The following is a 19106-nucleotide window of genomic DNA, read 5'->3' as shown; positions in this document are numbered from 1 at the left end:
GTAGAATAGAAGAAGCGAGTAGCAACAAGGGCCCGGAAATTGTATTCGTGTCTTTTGCAGTGTTCGGATGCATGCGTTTTGATGGACGATGAGACTTATGTAAAGGAGGACTCAAAAACCCTTCCAGGTACACAATACTTTACTGTCGTCGTTGGGGAGGATGTGAGCGATGCGGACAGGTCGATTCAAGTGGAAAAATTCGGTCGAAAGGTACTGGTATGGCAAGCAATATGTTCCTGTGGTTTGAAATCAACCATTTTTTACACTACCGGAACTATAAATGCCGAAATCTATCGATCTGAGTGTCTCCAGAAGAGATTGCTGCCTTTATATAAGAAGCATAGTACACCTCCACTGTTTTGGCCGGATTTAGCGTCGGGTCACTATGCCAAAACCACTCTCAATTGGCTTGAGGAAAAGAGTATAAATTTCGTTGAGAAAAATATCAATCCACCAAATTGTCCTCAGCTTCGACACATCGAACGTTACTGGGCAATCGTGAAGAGGGTCTTCAAGAAGGCAGCTTGGAACATGCAGGAGTTCAAAAAAGTTTGGGCTCATTTGTCCAAAAAATGCGATTCACCACCACCGGAACTTGATGAAGAGCGTTCGATCAAAAGTTCGAAAACTCGTGAAGGAATAACTTAAATTTCATTCGGTTTTCTTTATGCTCAAGTTTAACCTCGAACAATAAAGGGTCTATTTTTAGTTTGAATAAAATATCGTTTTTTATCATAATTTGAAAGAAAAATTTGTGAATAGCTTATTTTCGATACACTCCTTAAGGATAAAAATCAATACTGACTTATGGGACTATAACATCTTTTGTTTGAATCTAATTTTGTGAAAATCGGTCACGCCATCTCTGAGAAAAATGAGTGACTTTTTTTTCAATTTTGTGATGCATATCACCCTGTAATTCCTGAACCGGAAGTCGGATCTGAATAAAATTCTATAGTGATCTATGGGATCATAAGACCTTTTATTCGAATCTGAGTTTGAGAAAAACGTTTCAGCCATCTCTGAGAAAATCGAGTGACTTTATTTGTCACATACACACATGCATACATTTTGTGATCTCGATGAACTGAGTCGAATGGTATATGACACTCGGTTTTCACAGTGATTGCATAGCCTTTCTATATGATAAAGGCAAAATACTGAGACTGCAGTAAAAGAAACAATCAAAATTTTTGCTCGACTTGAATGCCAGACGATATAGAGATATCACAAGACAATGCAACTGTGACAATGCAACGTCATAAAAGGACAAAATTAAGAAGATGAATTCGCTTGAATGACGTTTATGTCGGACGCTGTTTTGGTCGAATTCAGTGTACTGTCATTATGTCCGATCAGCCTCAAACTGAAATCTATATTGTAAGTTTGTATAATACAGCTAGAATTCTGAAAACAGAATTTGGCTCGATGAAGATAAAGGTAAAGGTAAAGGTAAACTAAAAAAATGTAAGTTTTTAGTAAAAGTTAAGTAAGTAAATGTAACGCCATTGAATTTTTTATTCGTCATAGGAAAGACTGCACTAACATTTGTGTGTCGTAAGAAAAATGAAATTTTAACAGCATATTGTATTGATAACCGAACGTTTAAGGAAACAAAACCATTTACAATTGATCCAAAGCCACATTTTATCCTTCAAATGAGCTTAAGTGAACTATTGGCACATCGCCTTCACTTATGTGTAACTTACTTTGCACGTGCGGCCTAACGCTTCGTGTGATGCTTGCACTCTGACAATAACCTAAGAAAGTCTAAATCGGCTCAGCCATCATTGAGTCAAGCTGCTTGTCGGTTGTGTTACTTATACGATTACGTGACCTGTGACCATATTAAAACTTTCAAAAGGACAGAAATTAGTCGAAATCGGTTGAATTATCACTGAGAGAATAGTGCAGTTTGTCTGTTATGTCCCTTTCAGGATTATAGCGTCGTTTCCGGAAGTTGCTTATCTAACTTGATCAATGAACTAATAGCAACTTTTAAATGAGAAAATCGAGAGGACACAAGATGCACAAGTACACATACACACATTCATTTTCCTATATCGTCGTTCTGAGTCGAATGGTATATAACACTAGGAGTCTCCGGTACTCCGATCAAAAAACATCCTTTCAATGAGAATGCTGGATTGTTTGTAATTTTCTACAAACTAAACTTCTGATAAGCATAAACAAATTTAAGATTGGTCGGAATAACAAACCGTGACCATCCGAGAGGAAATATTCTTCGCGGATAAACTAAACATAGCAATTTTCATGAAGTAGAAAATCTCATCCTCTGCCCCCGAGCTCTGGATTCAAAACGAAAGTAACGTCCTCGTCCGTTGACAGCAAAATTTCCTCGCAAGGGAGCACTGGCGATAAAGACTACGATTATGGTTTTGTGATTGTTGCTTTCATAGCGCATTTTATGATTTTTGTTGTGGTATTTGAACCGTCACCATGGTGCTTTTATTGTATCGCATTTTGCCTCAGTATCTTTTCGGAACATTTTCCAGCATTTTTTGCATAATATTCCCACGCAGTGATGATTGTTTCCCTTTCTCAATCTTGTCTTCTTTTCAGCACACTGCCATCGGCCAAGAACGAACGGAGTGGACAAGACGGCCAGGAAGAAATTAATTATCGCCAGCGTGCTGTGCGTTATTTTCATGATCGCCGAGATAATAGGTAACTAATTGTTACTGTCCCTTCAATCAAAGTTACTCCAGTGTATGTTGCCTCTCTCGATTGTTGCACCACCACCAGTCTGGTTTTAAAGTTAAATTTAAACTATTACGTTAATAAAACCCAACGGCAATCAATTCAACGAGAGCCATTTACTTTCATGTTAACTTCATCTGAAAATTTTTGCTATAATTTATATCCGGACAGGTGCGTAGAACAAAGACAGCCGTGTTTAACTGTTCGACTTATTACAGTCATTTTAATGCTTCACTTTCGCTCTACTGCACTTCCCAGGGGGCGTCTACTCCAACAGCCTGGCCATAGCAACAGATGCAGCGCATTTATTAGCCGACTTGGCCAGTTTTATGATATCGTTGTTCGCGCTCTGGATCGCTGCTAGACCATCAACCAAGAGGTAAGAAAGCAGGCAAATTGCTCATCCAGTTTTATCTTGCTATTGACCCCCCCTCACTTCACCTGTTCGTGTCTGGCAGTAGGTGGACTTTCGCTGTGCACTCGAAAGTTGCCTCTCTGTTCTCTACCAGGACAAGATCGAGTGAGTTGATTGTTATTAAATTGCATTGTGAATTGGGTCCCAAGCTCAAGGATGTTACTATTTGTTGAATTAGGTGCTTCTTCATTATGCTTAATAGTAAATGAAGAAATTGCTTCACGTTTCAATTGCTTCCATCAAAGCTTAAGAGAAAATGTTCCTTAATAGTAGAGTAAAAATTTCTGAAGTGGCCCCCCTATTTTTCACGAGGTAACCGATTTTACAATAAGTGTTTTTGTTTTGTAGTATTAGTATCTACGAACATGTTTGTGAAATATTTCGTCGATATTCGAATTTTTTATACTATTTTTAGTTACATTAACATTTATATACCTTTTCTTTGTAATGCTTCCTGAAACTCAAGTTCTCTTTCGAATTATACGAAACTTTGCAAATGCATAAACAACTATTTTTGTCATAGAATGAAGAAAAACTTGTTTAAAAATGTTCAGTTTTACTTAAATTTCTACTCAAATTTTCCAAAGAAATCGATATTAAAGTACCTTCTTCACGCGATTTTTGTTTCTGTTAAATGCTAAAATGTTGCATATTTTGTTGGTTTTCATAATCAACAAAAAAATTTTTGTGCTCAAATAGGGTTTTTGAAATATTTGATTTTTTGTATACGCGCGCTGTATGCAAAGTGCGCCGAGCGAGCGAGTCGGTATGGTGCGGCAGGGTTCGGTAGGGTGCGATGTCGTCGATGTGATTGAAGCGAGTTGCGACAGTTTGGACAAGTAGGCATAGAAAATGATTTTTTGCCTTTCTCATCTCAACTTTTTTAAATTGTAGTATTTCGATGAATTTTTGCTGTAATATATAAGAGAAAATGAATAATATGAAAAGGGCATCATTACAGCACTAGGTAGATTAAAACAGCTTTCTCTATGAAATGTATGTCAGGAAATTTATTAATCACATATTATTTCACAAGTTCGACTCTAGATTATTCTATATTTTCTGGTGGTTTGAACAGAACATTTACAACAAATACTTCGTTGTTGGAAAAAATCTTACATTCGCGTGTAGTTTCAATCGCCATTACGTTTTTAAATCGATGTTGTTGTTGTCTATCCTAAATGTCTGGTTCGTTTATCATGCAAAAATCAAAGTTTATATGTTTGAATGAATCCTTTACTCAATTGAATAGATTATGCGCAGTTGGAATTCGATTGGTTTTGATTTGATGCAAACTAACTTTTTACCCGTGTCTTTTCACGGTTCTTCCAAAGATAAATTTTTTCCCATGTGAGGCTGCGAAAGAATTCAATTCAGTTCTAATTTTAAAATCTTTCTCATGAAGTGCAGTAAATGCACTGAACTTGTATCGTTAATCTTTTTTTTCCGGAATGATAACAAACTTTTGTTTTTTTCTTGACTATTTTCGCGCCCAACCCACACGAAAAACTAAAAAAAATTGTAAAATAATATGTGATCAATAAATTTCCTGACGTACGTTTAATAGAGAAAGCTGTTTTAATCTACCTAGTGCTGTAATGATGCCCTTTTCATATTATTAATTTTCTCTTATATATTACAGCAAAAATTCATCGAAATACTACAATTTATTTATTTATTTATTTATTTATTTGTTCTGAATCATCGGACATTGTAGTCTAAATGATTTGAGTGGGAAAAAGCCCATTTGAGTTTACCAACACATTCAATGGCATAGTTCTCAACCAGGCATAAAGACCACTATCTTTTCAACTATACTAAAAATAATGACATAATACACACAGAACACTAATATAATTGTCGTTGATTAAAAGCAGAATACATACAAAAATTAAATTAAATAAAATATATCACAGAAGTTGTAGTCTGCGTATGATGGATGCAATTTTTTTTTATGAGTCGCCAAACTCGAAGACACTATCTACTTGTGAAAAAGTGCGTATCATAGAAGTAACTGGCTCGTGATATCCAAAACTTGTGCGATGAAATCTTGTCGATAGTAACGATACATCGCGAGTTCTTCTAGAGGTTCGTAGATCTATACGGGATAGCAGTTCGGGTACATCAATTTCACCATTCAGGATTTTCACTACTGTTACGGCTTGTTGTATACGACGACGACGACGTTCTAATGATTCAAGGTTTAGTAGCTGACAACGATCTTTGTATGGTGGAAGGTTCTGCGGATCACGCCATGGTAGATTCTTGAGCTGATTTTGATGGGTTTTATTTCTTTAAAATTGGTGAAGCCGTCTTGTTTGTGTAAAGTACAATAAATTTGCTGATAATTGAAATTTTTTACATGATTTGACACAAACAACTTTAATTACCCGTCTAATTATCGACGTAATAAAAATTTCTAATGGCGTTTTCAGTTAACTGGTTCCAGAAATGTTACAGTAGAAATCACACAATTTTTTTCACATGAAACAATTTTTACATTGTTCAATTCCATCATAATTTTTTTCATTGCTATAATGATTATTTTCTTTTTACTATTATTTTACATACATTTAAAAAAGTTGAGATGAGAAAGGCAAAAAATCATTTTCTATGCCTACTTGTCCGAACTGTCGCAACTCGCTTCAATCACATCGACGACATCGCACCCTACCGAACCCTGCCGCACCATACCGACTCGCTCGCGCGGCGCTCTTTGCATACAGCGCGCGTATACAAAAAATCAAATATTTCAAAAACCCTATTTGAGCACAAAAATTTTTTTGTTGATTATGAAAACCAATAAAATATGCAACATTTTAGCATTTAACAGAAACAAAAATCGCCTGAAGAAGGTACTTTAATATCGATTTCTTTGGAAAATTTGAGTAGAAATTTAAGTAAAACTGAACATTTTTAAACAAGATTTTCTTCATTCTATGACAAAAATAGTTTTTTATACATTTGCAAAGTTTCATATAATTCGAAAGAGAACTTGAGTTTCAGGAAGCATTACAATGAAAAGGTATATAAATGTTAATGTAACTAAAAATAGTATAAAAAATTCGAATATCGACGAAATATTTCACGAACATGTTCGTAGATACTAATACTACAAACCAATAACACTTATTGTAGAATCGGTTACCTCGTGAAAAATGGGGTGGCCACTTCAGAAATTTTTACTCAGTAGTATTTCCATGCAAAAAAGCATCACTGCTGGATTGGAGTTTAAATGTAATAGTAGCTTGCCGTGATCTAAATGTAAAAATCAATCAGTTATTATTTTGATGCCGATTGTATACAAAAATTTTGTCACTTTATTTCGTGAGGTGGCGTGCATTCCTAGACTGAATTGTTTTTTTTTGTGTCCAAAGTATCAGAGTCAGTGACCATCAGTGATCCGAACCTCACGGATTCAAATATCGTCATCGTCCGTCGAAATTCGAGATAGTAGATTTTCTTCTTGGTTCTACATTTGAATATTTTTTTCTATATTTTAATTTTTTCACGCAATTCACTCTTACTTACTGAATGCGAATAATATTCGAATGTTTTTGATGCGTGTTTGTCTTTCTCGTATTTGGATAACGATTTTTAAGTAGTGAGCGTCATATCATTTCCGTTGATCCTCCATTCTTATTCCTATCCAATATCGGCTGGGGAACCGTTGGCTCACAAATCGCACTTTCAACCTTTTTACCGTCGTCGTCGTTGTTGTTGGTTTTGGTGTTTTCGTAGTCGTGGTTTTGAGGCATCTCTTGATCGTCTGTAGCACTGTTCGAGTCGATGTTAGTTGAAGTGGGTTTTGCTAGATACCGGTGCTGAGAGGTTGTCTTTTTCGCAGTGTCAGTGCAGACGTGCCGTAAAGAGTAGGTTGTTCGCAAAACTGACATGCAATTAGCTGATTTTCGTATGTAACCAGTGATTCTCAAGGATGCCTCCCGCCTGGACCACAAATTACATAGGAAGAAATTGCCTCTTGTAGTCGCATACGTAACACTCGCACGCCATTTCGGATATCGGGGAAAAAAGTTTCCGCCACTTTTCCCTTTCGATGGAAAGAATTTCTCCGCACTGCGACATATTTTGTCGAACGTAATGATCTCTGCTATGCGGGGGCCGGTCATGTGCACGCACTTCTATGGCACATTTTCGAAACGGTTTCGATGTGTAGGTATCCAAAATAGATGTTTGAGATCAATCTGAAATCTAAGATGTCGACTTCCGGTCCATTGATATTGATTTGAAACTCTTATGATATGGGTATTTCCGGAACGGTTTTGAAAAGTGGCTGCTTGAAAATGATGTTTGATCCAAGATAGCGACTTCCGATTTACTGATATATCTTGAAAACCGTTTCAGAACTAACTGGTTCAAGTGGCATATTGTTTACCGGTTCTCAGTCATCAAATCCGTTCCGAAAATATCCATATAATATGATTTTAAAACATTCATTGCACAAGCTTTTTTTACTAACCAAACCTCAAATAAAGTTATTTTTTTAGAAACTAAATCGATTTTCCATTTCTTAATCCCACACACTTAAAAAAATCCCTGTGATTTTACATCTTATAAGATGCATAAATGGAGCGTCGCTGGTCACGAAATTCACGTGGAAGAACGTTTAATTCTGTGTCTAAAACTCCATGACATGAAATTTGTTGAAATAAAAAAGAATACTGATAGCAACCGCCGCGACTTGAACTGAGAATCATTGGATCGCATGCACGTCTGTTTATCGACTGAGCCACAGAAGCATACATCTGTTTGGTTGTTAAAAGGTGCATTTAAATTCATACAGTCGCACCTGCTAGCAGAATGCAAGTTACAGTCGAAACCAGTAAAATTCAGGCTCTTCTAACATTAAGTCATTACAAATGAAATTTTCCGTCATTTGACAAATTAGGTCTTTATGAATTACATCGTATGAGGAATTAAGTCACCAGTAATATTCAATTTTTTTTGGTGTGCATCTTATCTTTCGACGTTTACCAATCGGTTCCAATGAAACAATAATAATTATACGTTAAAATTGGTGGCAAGCTATAAATCATCGACCCAACAAACCCAACAGAGATGGTCGAGTAAGCATATTTTCGAACACGAACCCGACCCGTACCCAATCGAAAATAAAAACTTTTAACCGAACCCGAGAAAAATTGTTCTTCGAAACCCAAACCCGAGCTGTACCCGATAAAAAAATAAAAATGTTTATCGAACCACGGCTTAAATCATAGCTGCCTCACTACCGGTACCATATATTCAATCATCTTGTCTGTTCGTTAGACAACAATCACTAGTTTTCACGCTCTATACCTATATTCCGCAACTGAGTAGGAGAGTATATTTATAATTACTCGTTACCTTCTTTACTGTGCCTATGAAGCCTGTTTGATAGACTGCCTTTCCTTACCAGAAGCAGATTGTTACGGAAAATCTATATATATAAAAATGGATGTAAGTTTGTATGTTTGTAACGCGATAACTTCGGAACTACTGAACGGATTGCCACCAAACTTAGCACAGGTACTTCTTGTATTTCAGAGATGGTTTAGGGAGTATATTTATATGGGAGGGAGCGTAGCAAGTGTCATAAACAAGGGGGGGTCATGAAAAAATTCATATAACTTGACAAGAATCGATACGTTTTGAAGACCGTAGAACCATTTTTCATACCTTAGATATGACTATATGGGGGTGGATGTAGCAAGTGCCTTTAAATAGGGGGGTGTAATGTTTAAAACGGCATAATTCCGAAACTACTGAACGGATTGCCACCAAACTTGGCACAGATACTTCTTGCTCTTCTGAGATGGTCATAAGGATATTTTAATGAGGGAGGGAGCGTAGTAAGTGTTCTTAGCAGGGGAAGGTCATGAAAAAATTTGTCTAATTTGACGATAATCGATACTTTTTTAAGACCATAGAAACATTCTGTATATATTAGATATGATTATATGGGGGGTGGATGTAGCAAGTGCCTTTAAAAAGGGGGGTGTAATGTTTGTAATGACATAACTTCGGAATGACTGAACAGATTGCTATCAAACTTGGCACATGTACTTCTTGCTCTTCAGTGATGGTCATAAGCGTATTTTTATGGGGGAGAGAGCGTAGCAAGTGTCATAACCAAGGAGGGGTCATGAAAAAATTCATGTAACTTGATGAAAACCAATATTTGTTGAAGATCTTAGAAACATTTTGCATACCGTAGATATAATTTAATAGGGGATGGATGCAGCAGATGCATTTAAAAACAGGGGGGGGTGTAATGTTTGTAATGGCATAACATCAAAACTACTTAACGGATTGCTATCAAACCTGGTACATGTACTTCTTGCTCTTCAGAGATGGTTATAAGAATATTTCCATAGGGAGAGGGAGCGTGGGAAGTGTCCTTAACAAAGGTGGTCATTAAAAATATTATCTAATTTGACGAGAATCAGTACTTTTTGAAGACACTTTTTGCATAACTTAGATAAGACTATAAGGATATTATGTGGGGAGAGGGTGTAGTAAGTGCCTCTAAAAAAGGAGTGTAATGTTTGTAACAGCATAACTCCGGAACTATTGCACGAATTGCTATAAAATTTTGTATATCTGTTTTTATAGGGGAGGAAGCGTAGCAAGTATCATTAACAGGAGGGGCCATGAAAAAAAATCATAAAATTTGACAAGAATCGACTATTTTTGAAGATCATGCAAATATTTTCCATACCTTAGATATGATAGATATAGGGAGTGGATGTAGCAAGTGCATTTAAAAAGAGGGATGTAACAGCATAGCTCCGACACTACTGAACGGATTGCTATCACACTTGGCATAGCTGCTTTTTGTTCTTCAGAGATAGTTGTAAGGGTATTTTTATGGGGGAGAGAGCGTAGCAACTATCCTTAACAGGAGTCATGAAAAAATTATTTAATTTGACGAGAATCGATACTTTTAGAAGACCATAGATACTTTTTGTGCAACTTAGGGTATTCGTGTTGGGTGGTTGTAGTACATCCCTCTAAAAAGGAGATGTAAAGTTTGTAACGGCGCAACTCCGGAACTACTGAACGGATTGATATCAAATTTGGCACAAAGAAGCTCTTCAGAAATGATCATTAGAACATTTTCAGGGGGGAAAGTGTGTAGGAAGTGTCCTTAACATCGGGGGAAAAGGTCAATGACGAAGTTTGAAGAGAATCGACATTTAGACTAGAAGGAGGGGTTTTTGAAAATAAATTTTAATATCCCATTTTTTATAAAACAAGAGAGTGGCAAGAGTTTCAAGGTCGAATTTTTCTTTAAATAATCACAAAAGATCTGGTTCCATTTTGCCGGGGAATTCAAAGAACTAAGGGAAAATAATATTTGTCTGCCTATGAACGTCAGTGTATTCAAGTCTCAGTATAACTACAAAACAACCAAACGAATCGCCAACAAGTTTGGCACATGTACCAAAGGTGGGAATCGACATTTTTTGAAAAGCAAAGATACTTTCTACACTACTCAGGGAGATCTGTAGTAAGTTCACTGACAAAAAGTAAGTTAAATAAAAATAGATTATAAGGTTATTTAGAGGGTGAGAGAGTGGAGTAAGTGCCCCGAACATGGAAAGTGAAAGGGAAAATTGATCGGGTTTTACGAAAAATTGGTACAGTATATTTCTAACAACTAAGTGAGGTTAACAATAATATTCACAAAAATATTCACAAAAGGGAGGGGGAATATGTATTTTCAACATTGATCTGAATTGACGAAATCATACAACCAATGTGCATTTTATTATGTAAATTGAAAAAAAAACTGTCGACTCAAGGTAATGGAAATAAGTTTAGAGCAACATTTGCATTAACTGAATCGTTATTCCTTAAGTTATACTCCTCGATGAACAGCCAAAATGGTTAAAGCCTTGATAAAATAAATTATATAAAAATGTTATTCTATAGTACGAATGTATTTATGATGTTAAACAACCTTTCGTTATAAAATAATCATTATCAGATGGAAAATTTTGAACAATTCATGATGTCATAAAATTTTAAAGAGGAGAGAGTAGCAAGTGTTTATAGCCATGGAAGCAAAAGATATTGTAGATGGAATGTGACGAGGAAGTACGGACTTACGTTACAAGCTCATATACATATGAAACTCGGAGGTTACTAAGAAGGTATTAATAGAGAGAAAGGTGTTTCAAATGTTTCTAACAAAAGGGTTCAAATATAAAACTGACTCAATTTGTCGAGAATACCATGAAAATTATGATTATTGTGAGATCTGAGATGGGACACTGATCATTCGCAATCGGAACATGAACGGAGTATTGTTCAATCGAGTTGCCGTCTAAATTATGTTTCACTACAAGAGTATTTCACTAAGTAGAACAACTTCGAGAATTTTTTTCGGCCTTCCCTTCACGAAACATTTCCGAGCAACGCCGGGTAATTCAGCTAGTAACTAATAAAAACGTAACTGGTTTTAACGACTTATTAATTCTAGTCTGACTCACAGATAGGGTAGACAGTGATAAAAATATTACGAATTTAAATTTTTTTTTACGTATCCACTGAAAAGTACAACAAAATGTCCGAAGAACTCGAAGAACTGTATGGTAACGCTAAAATAATATCTGCCACTCAGAAATTCTCTGTTTTGTGCCTATTCCTGGTGGCAAAAGAGAGGAGAATAGGAATTCTAATTCAAAAGATGAAGACAAATGTTATACATTAAAATAAATACATATTTGAGTAAAATTCAATACATAATGCTGCGGCGGTTGATTCTTTCCCCGATCTTTCCTCAGATCTAAACAAGAAAATAAAGAAGTAATAAAGCAATATTTGTTTAATGACATAAACTTCCCAAGTAACCATGTGCATTATATCACTGCACATTTACAACTCTATTTCGACATTGTTAAAGTTTAATTACACTAATCCTGCATATTTTAAAGCAATGTGCTTTAAATTTGCAATAAAAATGTAATGATTCATTATCTTACAACAACTTTTCACCTTGCTATATATCGACTATCTATGCTATATTTTGAAGCTACGAAACTTTAATCATAACAGTGCATTGTAATTGAATTGCTACATTAATCCAATGCTTTGGTGTCAATAAAAAGTAGAATCGCTTGCATTGTTGTTGAATATAGCGTTTCATTAAAAGCCATACTATATGCAAATTTCCAATCTATTTTTAGAATCTGGCGGTAAGTCAGTAAATAGTTGAAAAAAATAGCAGAATGGATAATCGGAAGAAATGGCAAATGCTGTTGAAAAGTGGAAATTTTAGAAGAAAAGTTCAAAAATATCGCAATACTCGATGAATTTTAAATTCTAAATCAACTGCGGGCGTTAAGTTGATGATCGACAACTTAGCATTTGTTTTCATTAGTTCAGTTTAATCAGGGATGCCAGGACATTTTTCAAAAATTTGTGTTTATCATTAATATGAAATGGAATGGAAAAACATTTTTTGTACGTTTTCACAAGCAATCTTAGAGGATTTAAGGAATCTATGTCTGTTTGTATTCTCTTGGAAAAATCTGTTATTTTGAAAATCTGTACAACGCATTGGAAATTTATGATATACAAAATGGTCGGAGGACCTGGCATCTCTGAATTCAATCACACTGTTAATATGCTACAGTTTTCCAAGATTATTTTATTGATTTTTTTTTTTTTTCAGAACAATATGTAAGAACAATGTAATGATCTGAAGCCAAAATAGCTCGATTCTTATTTCTGAACAAACAGTGCAAATTATCAAGTTCATTTACAGTTCCATGTGAAAGGTGCCAGTTAAGAAGCCAGAAAGTCACGGTCGTTATTGGTTCGAGCCCAGTTAATGGAAAAAAATTATTCAGACTGGAGTTATTGCAACGTACAATGAAAATATATAGCTCCTAATATTCATGTGTTTATGTTGAACATTAAATAGATTTTTTAACATTTGAATTGGTTTACAAAGCATTATTTAGACACTCTTATTGCATCATGGCATATTAAATCTACAGTTGAAATTACGTTATATTTCATTCAGTAAAAACCATTCAAGCGAAGAGGTTGTGTTTCGATTGTACTGGCTCGTGAGTTAACGGCTGCTACCGAGACAATTCTAAGCTTCAGGTAGTTAAACTGCCCATAGCAAACGCAATATTCGGGGCGTTTCCCGACTGGAAAGCTAGCAACGAAGGCCATCCCGTTCATACGCACAGAGGTGTAGAGACACAGAGGTGCGAGAGCATAGAAGTGACGAGTCACAGAGGTGCCATCGCATAAAGGTGCGAAGACGAAGGGGTGCAAAGGCACAGAGGTGCTAAAGCAACTCAGTGCTGATCTACCAGGTACCAGAATTTGTACGCTGCGTAGGATCAAAAGAGACGGCATATATCGCGAGGTGCTACACTGCAAGCATCGCATTTGATCGCCACCAAGAGCAAAAGCACTGTACCTGGGGTCAGGTACAGCAAGTGCAGTGGTGTTCACAACGACGGCAGAGCAACTGAGATAGCAGTAAACGACAGAAGACTGCCAATTGGAAACAGCAAAAGACTGCCAATTGGAAATCGTTGGAAGAGCTTCACGTCGTTCTTCACGATAAAGGAACAGAGACATCAGCTACAAGGTAGATTTAATTTAATTTATTTTTTATTTCTTATATCTGAAATTTTACTAAACATAAGTTTTTATTTTGGTATTATTAATTTACAAAAAAAATTTAATGTAATGGATGATCTCATGGAAGATCATCCGAATCCGATTCCGGATACTAGTAAAAGTTTAAATACTCCGAGGGCTAAACATTATCCACAGGGTACCACTGGGCCATGGATAGTCTATCTTCGAAAAAAAGAAAAGATTTTAAACTTGATGCAAATTACAAAGGATTTGACATCACATTTCTCTGAAGTTAAAGAAATCTGTAAGGTTAATAGAGATAAAATTCGAGTTGTAGTTAACGACTTGAAACAGGCAAACGATATTGTAACCTGTAAATTATTTGCTATTGAATATCGAGTTTACATTCCATCGAAGGAGGTAGAAATTGACGGTGTTGTGACTGAAGCAAGTCTGACAGCAGATGATTTACTTAAAAATGGAGTTGGCCGTTTTAAAAACTCCATGCTTGAGGGAGTTAAGATACTCGAGTGCAAACAATTGTACTCAGCATCTATTGTCGATGGAAAAAAGTCTTATCGTCCCTCAGATTCGTTTCGCGTAACATTTGCCGGATCTGCATTGCCTAGCCATGTCTATATCGATAAAATTCGTCTTCCTGTTCGGCTTTTCGTACCGCATGTTATGAATTGCACGAACTGTAAAAAATTCGGACATACAGCTACTTACTGTAGTAATAAGTCCAAATGTATCAAATGTCAAGGGCCTCATAAGGATAATCTTTGCGATAAAGATGTTGAAAAATGTGTTTATTGTGGGGAAAGCCCTCATGATGATCTTTCAGTGTGCGCTGCATTTAAGCTGCGTAAAGACAAAATGAAGCTTTCTTTAAAAGCACGGTCTAAGCGCACATATGCAGAAATGCTCAAAACGGTCATACATGTCTCCCCTTTGGAAACCGAAAACGGTTTTTCAAATCTTGCGGAGCCAGAGGAATCTGACTCTGACGGAAATAGTGAAGATACCTCGTTTGTCACTCCTCAAGGGTCTGTTAAGAGGAGATTAACAAACCACAAAATACCAAAAAAGACACCTAAAATTATACCTTCAAAAAAAGATCCCCGTGTTAAAGCTAAAAAGCCAAATTTAAAACCAAAAACTGTGCCTCCTGGTTTGTCAAATTCACAAACCAATCCAGGAACTAGCTCAAGAAAAGACAATAATCCAGTGGGCTCCATTTCACATTCACCAACAGGATTACTGAAATTTTCGGAAATTGTAGAATGGATTTTCGCTGCATTCAATATTTCTGAACCTCTAAAGACCATCATAACAGCATTCCTTCCAATAGCTAGAACTTTTTTGAAACAGTTATCAGCTCAATGGCCAGCTCTTTCAGGTTTTGTATCATTTGATGGATAATTTATCATCCGCCGCAAATGATTCAATCACTGTCCTGCAGTGGAATTGTCGAAGCATCATGCCAAAACTTGATTCATTTAAAGTTTTGTTGCATAGTCAAAAATGTGATGTATTTGCTTTGTGCGAAACATGGCTTACATCAAACATAGCCTTAAATTTTAATGACTTTAACATTATACGTCTCGACAGAGACTCCCCGTATGGTGGAGTGCTTTTAGGAATTAAGAAATGTTATTCCTTTTATAGATTAAACATTCCTTCGACTTCTAGTATAGAAGTTGTTGCTTGTCAAATAAACATTAAAGGAAAGGACATTTGCATTGCTTCGGTATATATTCCTCCAAGAGCTCAAGTTGGACAACGACAGCTTAATGAAATTGTCGAAGCCCTTCCTGCTCCACGTTTGATTTTAGGAGATTTCAATTCGCACGGAATGATGTGGGGTTCCGTTTACAATGATAGCAGATCATCTCTAATATATAATATTTGCGACAATTTTAGCATGACGGTACTAAATATGGGTAGCATGACACGGATCCCAAGACCTCCTGCACGTCCAAGTGCATTAGATTTATCTCTTTGTTCGACTTCAATTCGACTAGATTGCACCTGGAAAGTATTTCCTGATTTACATGGTAGCGATCATTTACCAATCATCATCTCAATTAGCAGTAACAAAGGCATTGCTAATTCAGTTAATATTCCATATGATTTGACAAAAAATATTGACTGGATTAAATACCAAAGTAATATTTCAAGTGTCTTAACTTCAATGGAAGAGCTTCCCCCACTTGAAGAATATGACTTCCTCGTTTGTTCGATTCTGGAGGCCGCAGAACAAGCCCAAACCAAACGATTTCTTGGTCCATCGTCTAACAGAAGACCTCCAAATCCTTGGTGGGACAAAGAGTGCTCAGATGCTAAACACGCGAAACAAAATGCTTTCAAGACGTTTTTAAAACGAGGAGGAGGAACTCCTCAGAATTTTGAAAAATTCTTGGTTTTAGAAACCAAGTACAAGAACATACTTCGGGTTAAGAAATGCAGCTATTGGAGACATTTTGTGGAAGGTTTGTCAAGAGAAACCTCAATGAGCACTCTTTGGAATACGGCCAGACGAATGAGGAATCGTAACGTAGGAAATGAGAGTGAGGAGTACTCGAATCGATGGATATTTGATTTTGCGAGGAAAGTTTGTCCAGATTCCGTTCCTACGCATAGCATTGTTAGGGAGTCTTCTTCAAATGATGATTCCATTGATAGCCCCTTTTCAATGATGGAATTTTCCATAGCACTCATGTCTTGTAACAATAACGCTCCTGGATTGGACAGAATTAAATTCAACTTGGTGAAGAATCTGCCCGACCTCGCAAAAAGACGTTTGTTGGAATTGTTCAACAAGTTTCTTGAGCAAAATATTGTTCCACCTGACTGGAGACAAGTGAAAGTTATCGCCATTCAAAAGCCGGGGAAACCAGCTTCCAATCACAACTCATATAGACCCATTGCGATGTTGTCCTGCATCAGAAAATTGTTCGAAAAAATTATTCTACGACGTCTCGACACTTGGGTCGAGACGAACGGTTTGTTGTCAGATACTCAGTTTGGCTTCCGTAGAAATAAAGGGACGAATGATTGCCTTGCATTACTTTCGTCTGACATCCAAATTGCCTTCGCTCAAAAGCAACAAATGGCATCTGTATTTTTAGACATTAAAGGAGCATTTGATTCAGTTTCCATTGATGTTCTTTCAGACAAGCTCCACCAACATGGACTCCCAGCGGTTATAAATAATTATTTGCACAACCTTTTGTCAGAGAAACGCATGCATTTTTCACATGGCGATTTGGCAACAATCAGAATTAGCTACATGGGTCTCCCGCAAGGCTCATGCCTCAGTCCGCTCCTCTATAATTTTTACGTGAATGACATTGACAGCTGTCTAGTAACCCCATGTACACTAAGACAATTGGCAGATGATGGCGTGGTTTCAGTTACTGGATCCAAAGCTATTGATCTGCAAAAACCATTGCAAGATACCTTAGATAAAATGTCCGTTTGGGCTGTTCATCTTGGTATCGAATTCTCTGCGGAGAAAACAGAGCTGGTCGTCTTTTCAAAAAAGCATGATCCCGCGCAACTTCAGCTTCATATGATGGGAAGAATAATCGAACAGGTTTTGACTTTCAAATACCTCGGGGTGTGGTTTGATTCCAAATGCACGTGGGGAGGACACATTAGGTATCTGATAACGAAATGCCAACAAAGAGTAAATTTTCTTCGAACAATAACAGGGTCTTGGTGGGGTGCTCATCCGCAAGATCTAATAAAATTGTATCAGACAACGATACTTTCAGTGATGGAATATGGATGCGTTTGTTTTCGTTCCGCTGCAAATTCTCATATTATCAAACTTGAGCGAATTCAGTACCGTTGTTTGCGAATTGCTTTAGGCTGCATGCATTCGACACATACAATGAGTCTTGAAGTTCTGGCGGGAGTTCTTCCATTAAAAGATCGATTTTGGGAGCTTTCATCACGCCTGCTAATAAGATGTGATGTGCTGAATCCCATGGTAATTAATAATTTCGAACGACTAGTCGAGCTTCGATCTCAAACAAAATTCATGACAGTATATTTTAACCATATGTCACAGGAAATCAACCCTTCAAGATATATTCCTATCCGTGTCAGCCTCCTAAATGTACCTGACTCAACTTTATTTTTCGACACATCCATGCAGCGCGAAGTGCGTGGAATCCCGGACCACCTACGCTCTATGGAAATCCCAAAAATATTTTCAAGTAAGTTCAGGCATATTAACTCTGAGAAAATGTTTTACACGGACGGATCGCGAATGGAAGAAGCGACAGGGTTTGGTATGTTCAACAATAATGTTTCGGCCTCATTCAAGCTTCAAGAACCTGCATCTGTTTATATAGCAGAGTTAGCAGCAGTTCATTATAGCTTGAATGTAATCGTCACATTATCTCCAAACCATTATTTCCTCTTCACAGATAGTCTGAGTGCAATTGAAGCCATTCGCTCAAACGCTGCTGGCAAAAATGAACCGTTTTTCTTGGGTAAAATAAAACAGTGTCTGAACGACATATTGAATAATAATTATCTAATCACAATAGTTTGGGTTCCGGCTCATTGCTCCATTCCAGGCAATGAAAGAGCCGATATTTTAGCCAAACGTGGTGCTATTGAGGGTGAAATTTATGAGAGACCGATTGCTTTCAACGAATTCTATAGCGCGTCTCGCCAAAGAACACTTGCCAGCTGGCAAGCTTCTTGGGATAAAGATGATCTGGGTCGGTGGATGCACTCAATTATTCCTAAAATATCGACAAAGGCATGGTTCAGGGGACTGGATGTGAGTAGAGATTTCATTCGTGTGATGTCCAGACTCATGTCCAATCACTACACGTTAGATGCACATCTCCTTCGAATTGGACTTTCCGAGACTAATCATTGTGCTTGCGGCGAAGGTTACCGCGATATTGACCATGTTGTTTGGACATGCGTGGAGTTTCGTGATGTCAGATCTCAACTAATAAATTCCTTGCGTACCCAAGGTAGACTATCCAATGTCCCAGTTCGCGACATTCTTGCTTGTCGTGACCTTCCATACATGAAACTTCTTTATCATTTCATTAAATCCATTGGAGTTCCAATTTAAATTTTATTTTATGTTAAACTGTTTTCTCTTCCATGAGTTCAACCAATAGCCAACTATAGGATATTGAATATAAGTGGTGAACTGATACAAACAATCCTGAAATAGTTATAAGATCATGTACAAAATAAATGTATTTTATTTAATGTAATTAAAATAGCAACTCGCTTGATAAAAACAGTGTTTAGATTAACTAATGAGTACCAACATACTAATATGATATTCGAAATGTATTAGGTTTAAACTACTATG

The 19106-nt window shown here is 36.7% G+C and overlaps 1 protein-coding gene across 3 annotated transcripts in view; it reads left to right on the top strand.

Annotated features, from left to right (window-relative positions):
- Positions 1–19106, top strand: part of LOC131429870 (proton-coupled zinc antiporter SLC30A2-like) — a 139268-nt gene that overhangs the window by 81089 nt on the left and 39073 nt on the right. For all 3 annotated transcript variants that reach the window (XM_058594303.1, XM_058594300.1, XM_058594302.1), the window contains exons 3-4: positions 2584–2688; positions 2980–3100. In XM_058594303.1, coding sequence (XP_058450286.1) covers positions 2584–2688; positions 2980–3100 — 226 coding nt within the window. The remainder of the gene's footprint in view (positions 1–2583; positions 2689–2979; positions 3101–19106) is intronic.

This window comes from Malaya genurostris, chromosome 2, assembly GCF_030247185.1.
Source record: "Malaya genurostris strain Urasoe2022 chromosome 2, Malgen_1.1, whole genome shotgun sequence".
NCBI lineage: Eukaryota > Metazoa > Arthropoda > Insecta > Diptera > Culicidae > Malaya > Malaya genurostris.
The sequence above is the reverse complement of the archived record's forward strand: the minus strand, read 5'-3'. Positions and strand labels throughout refer to the sequence as shown.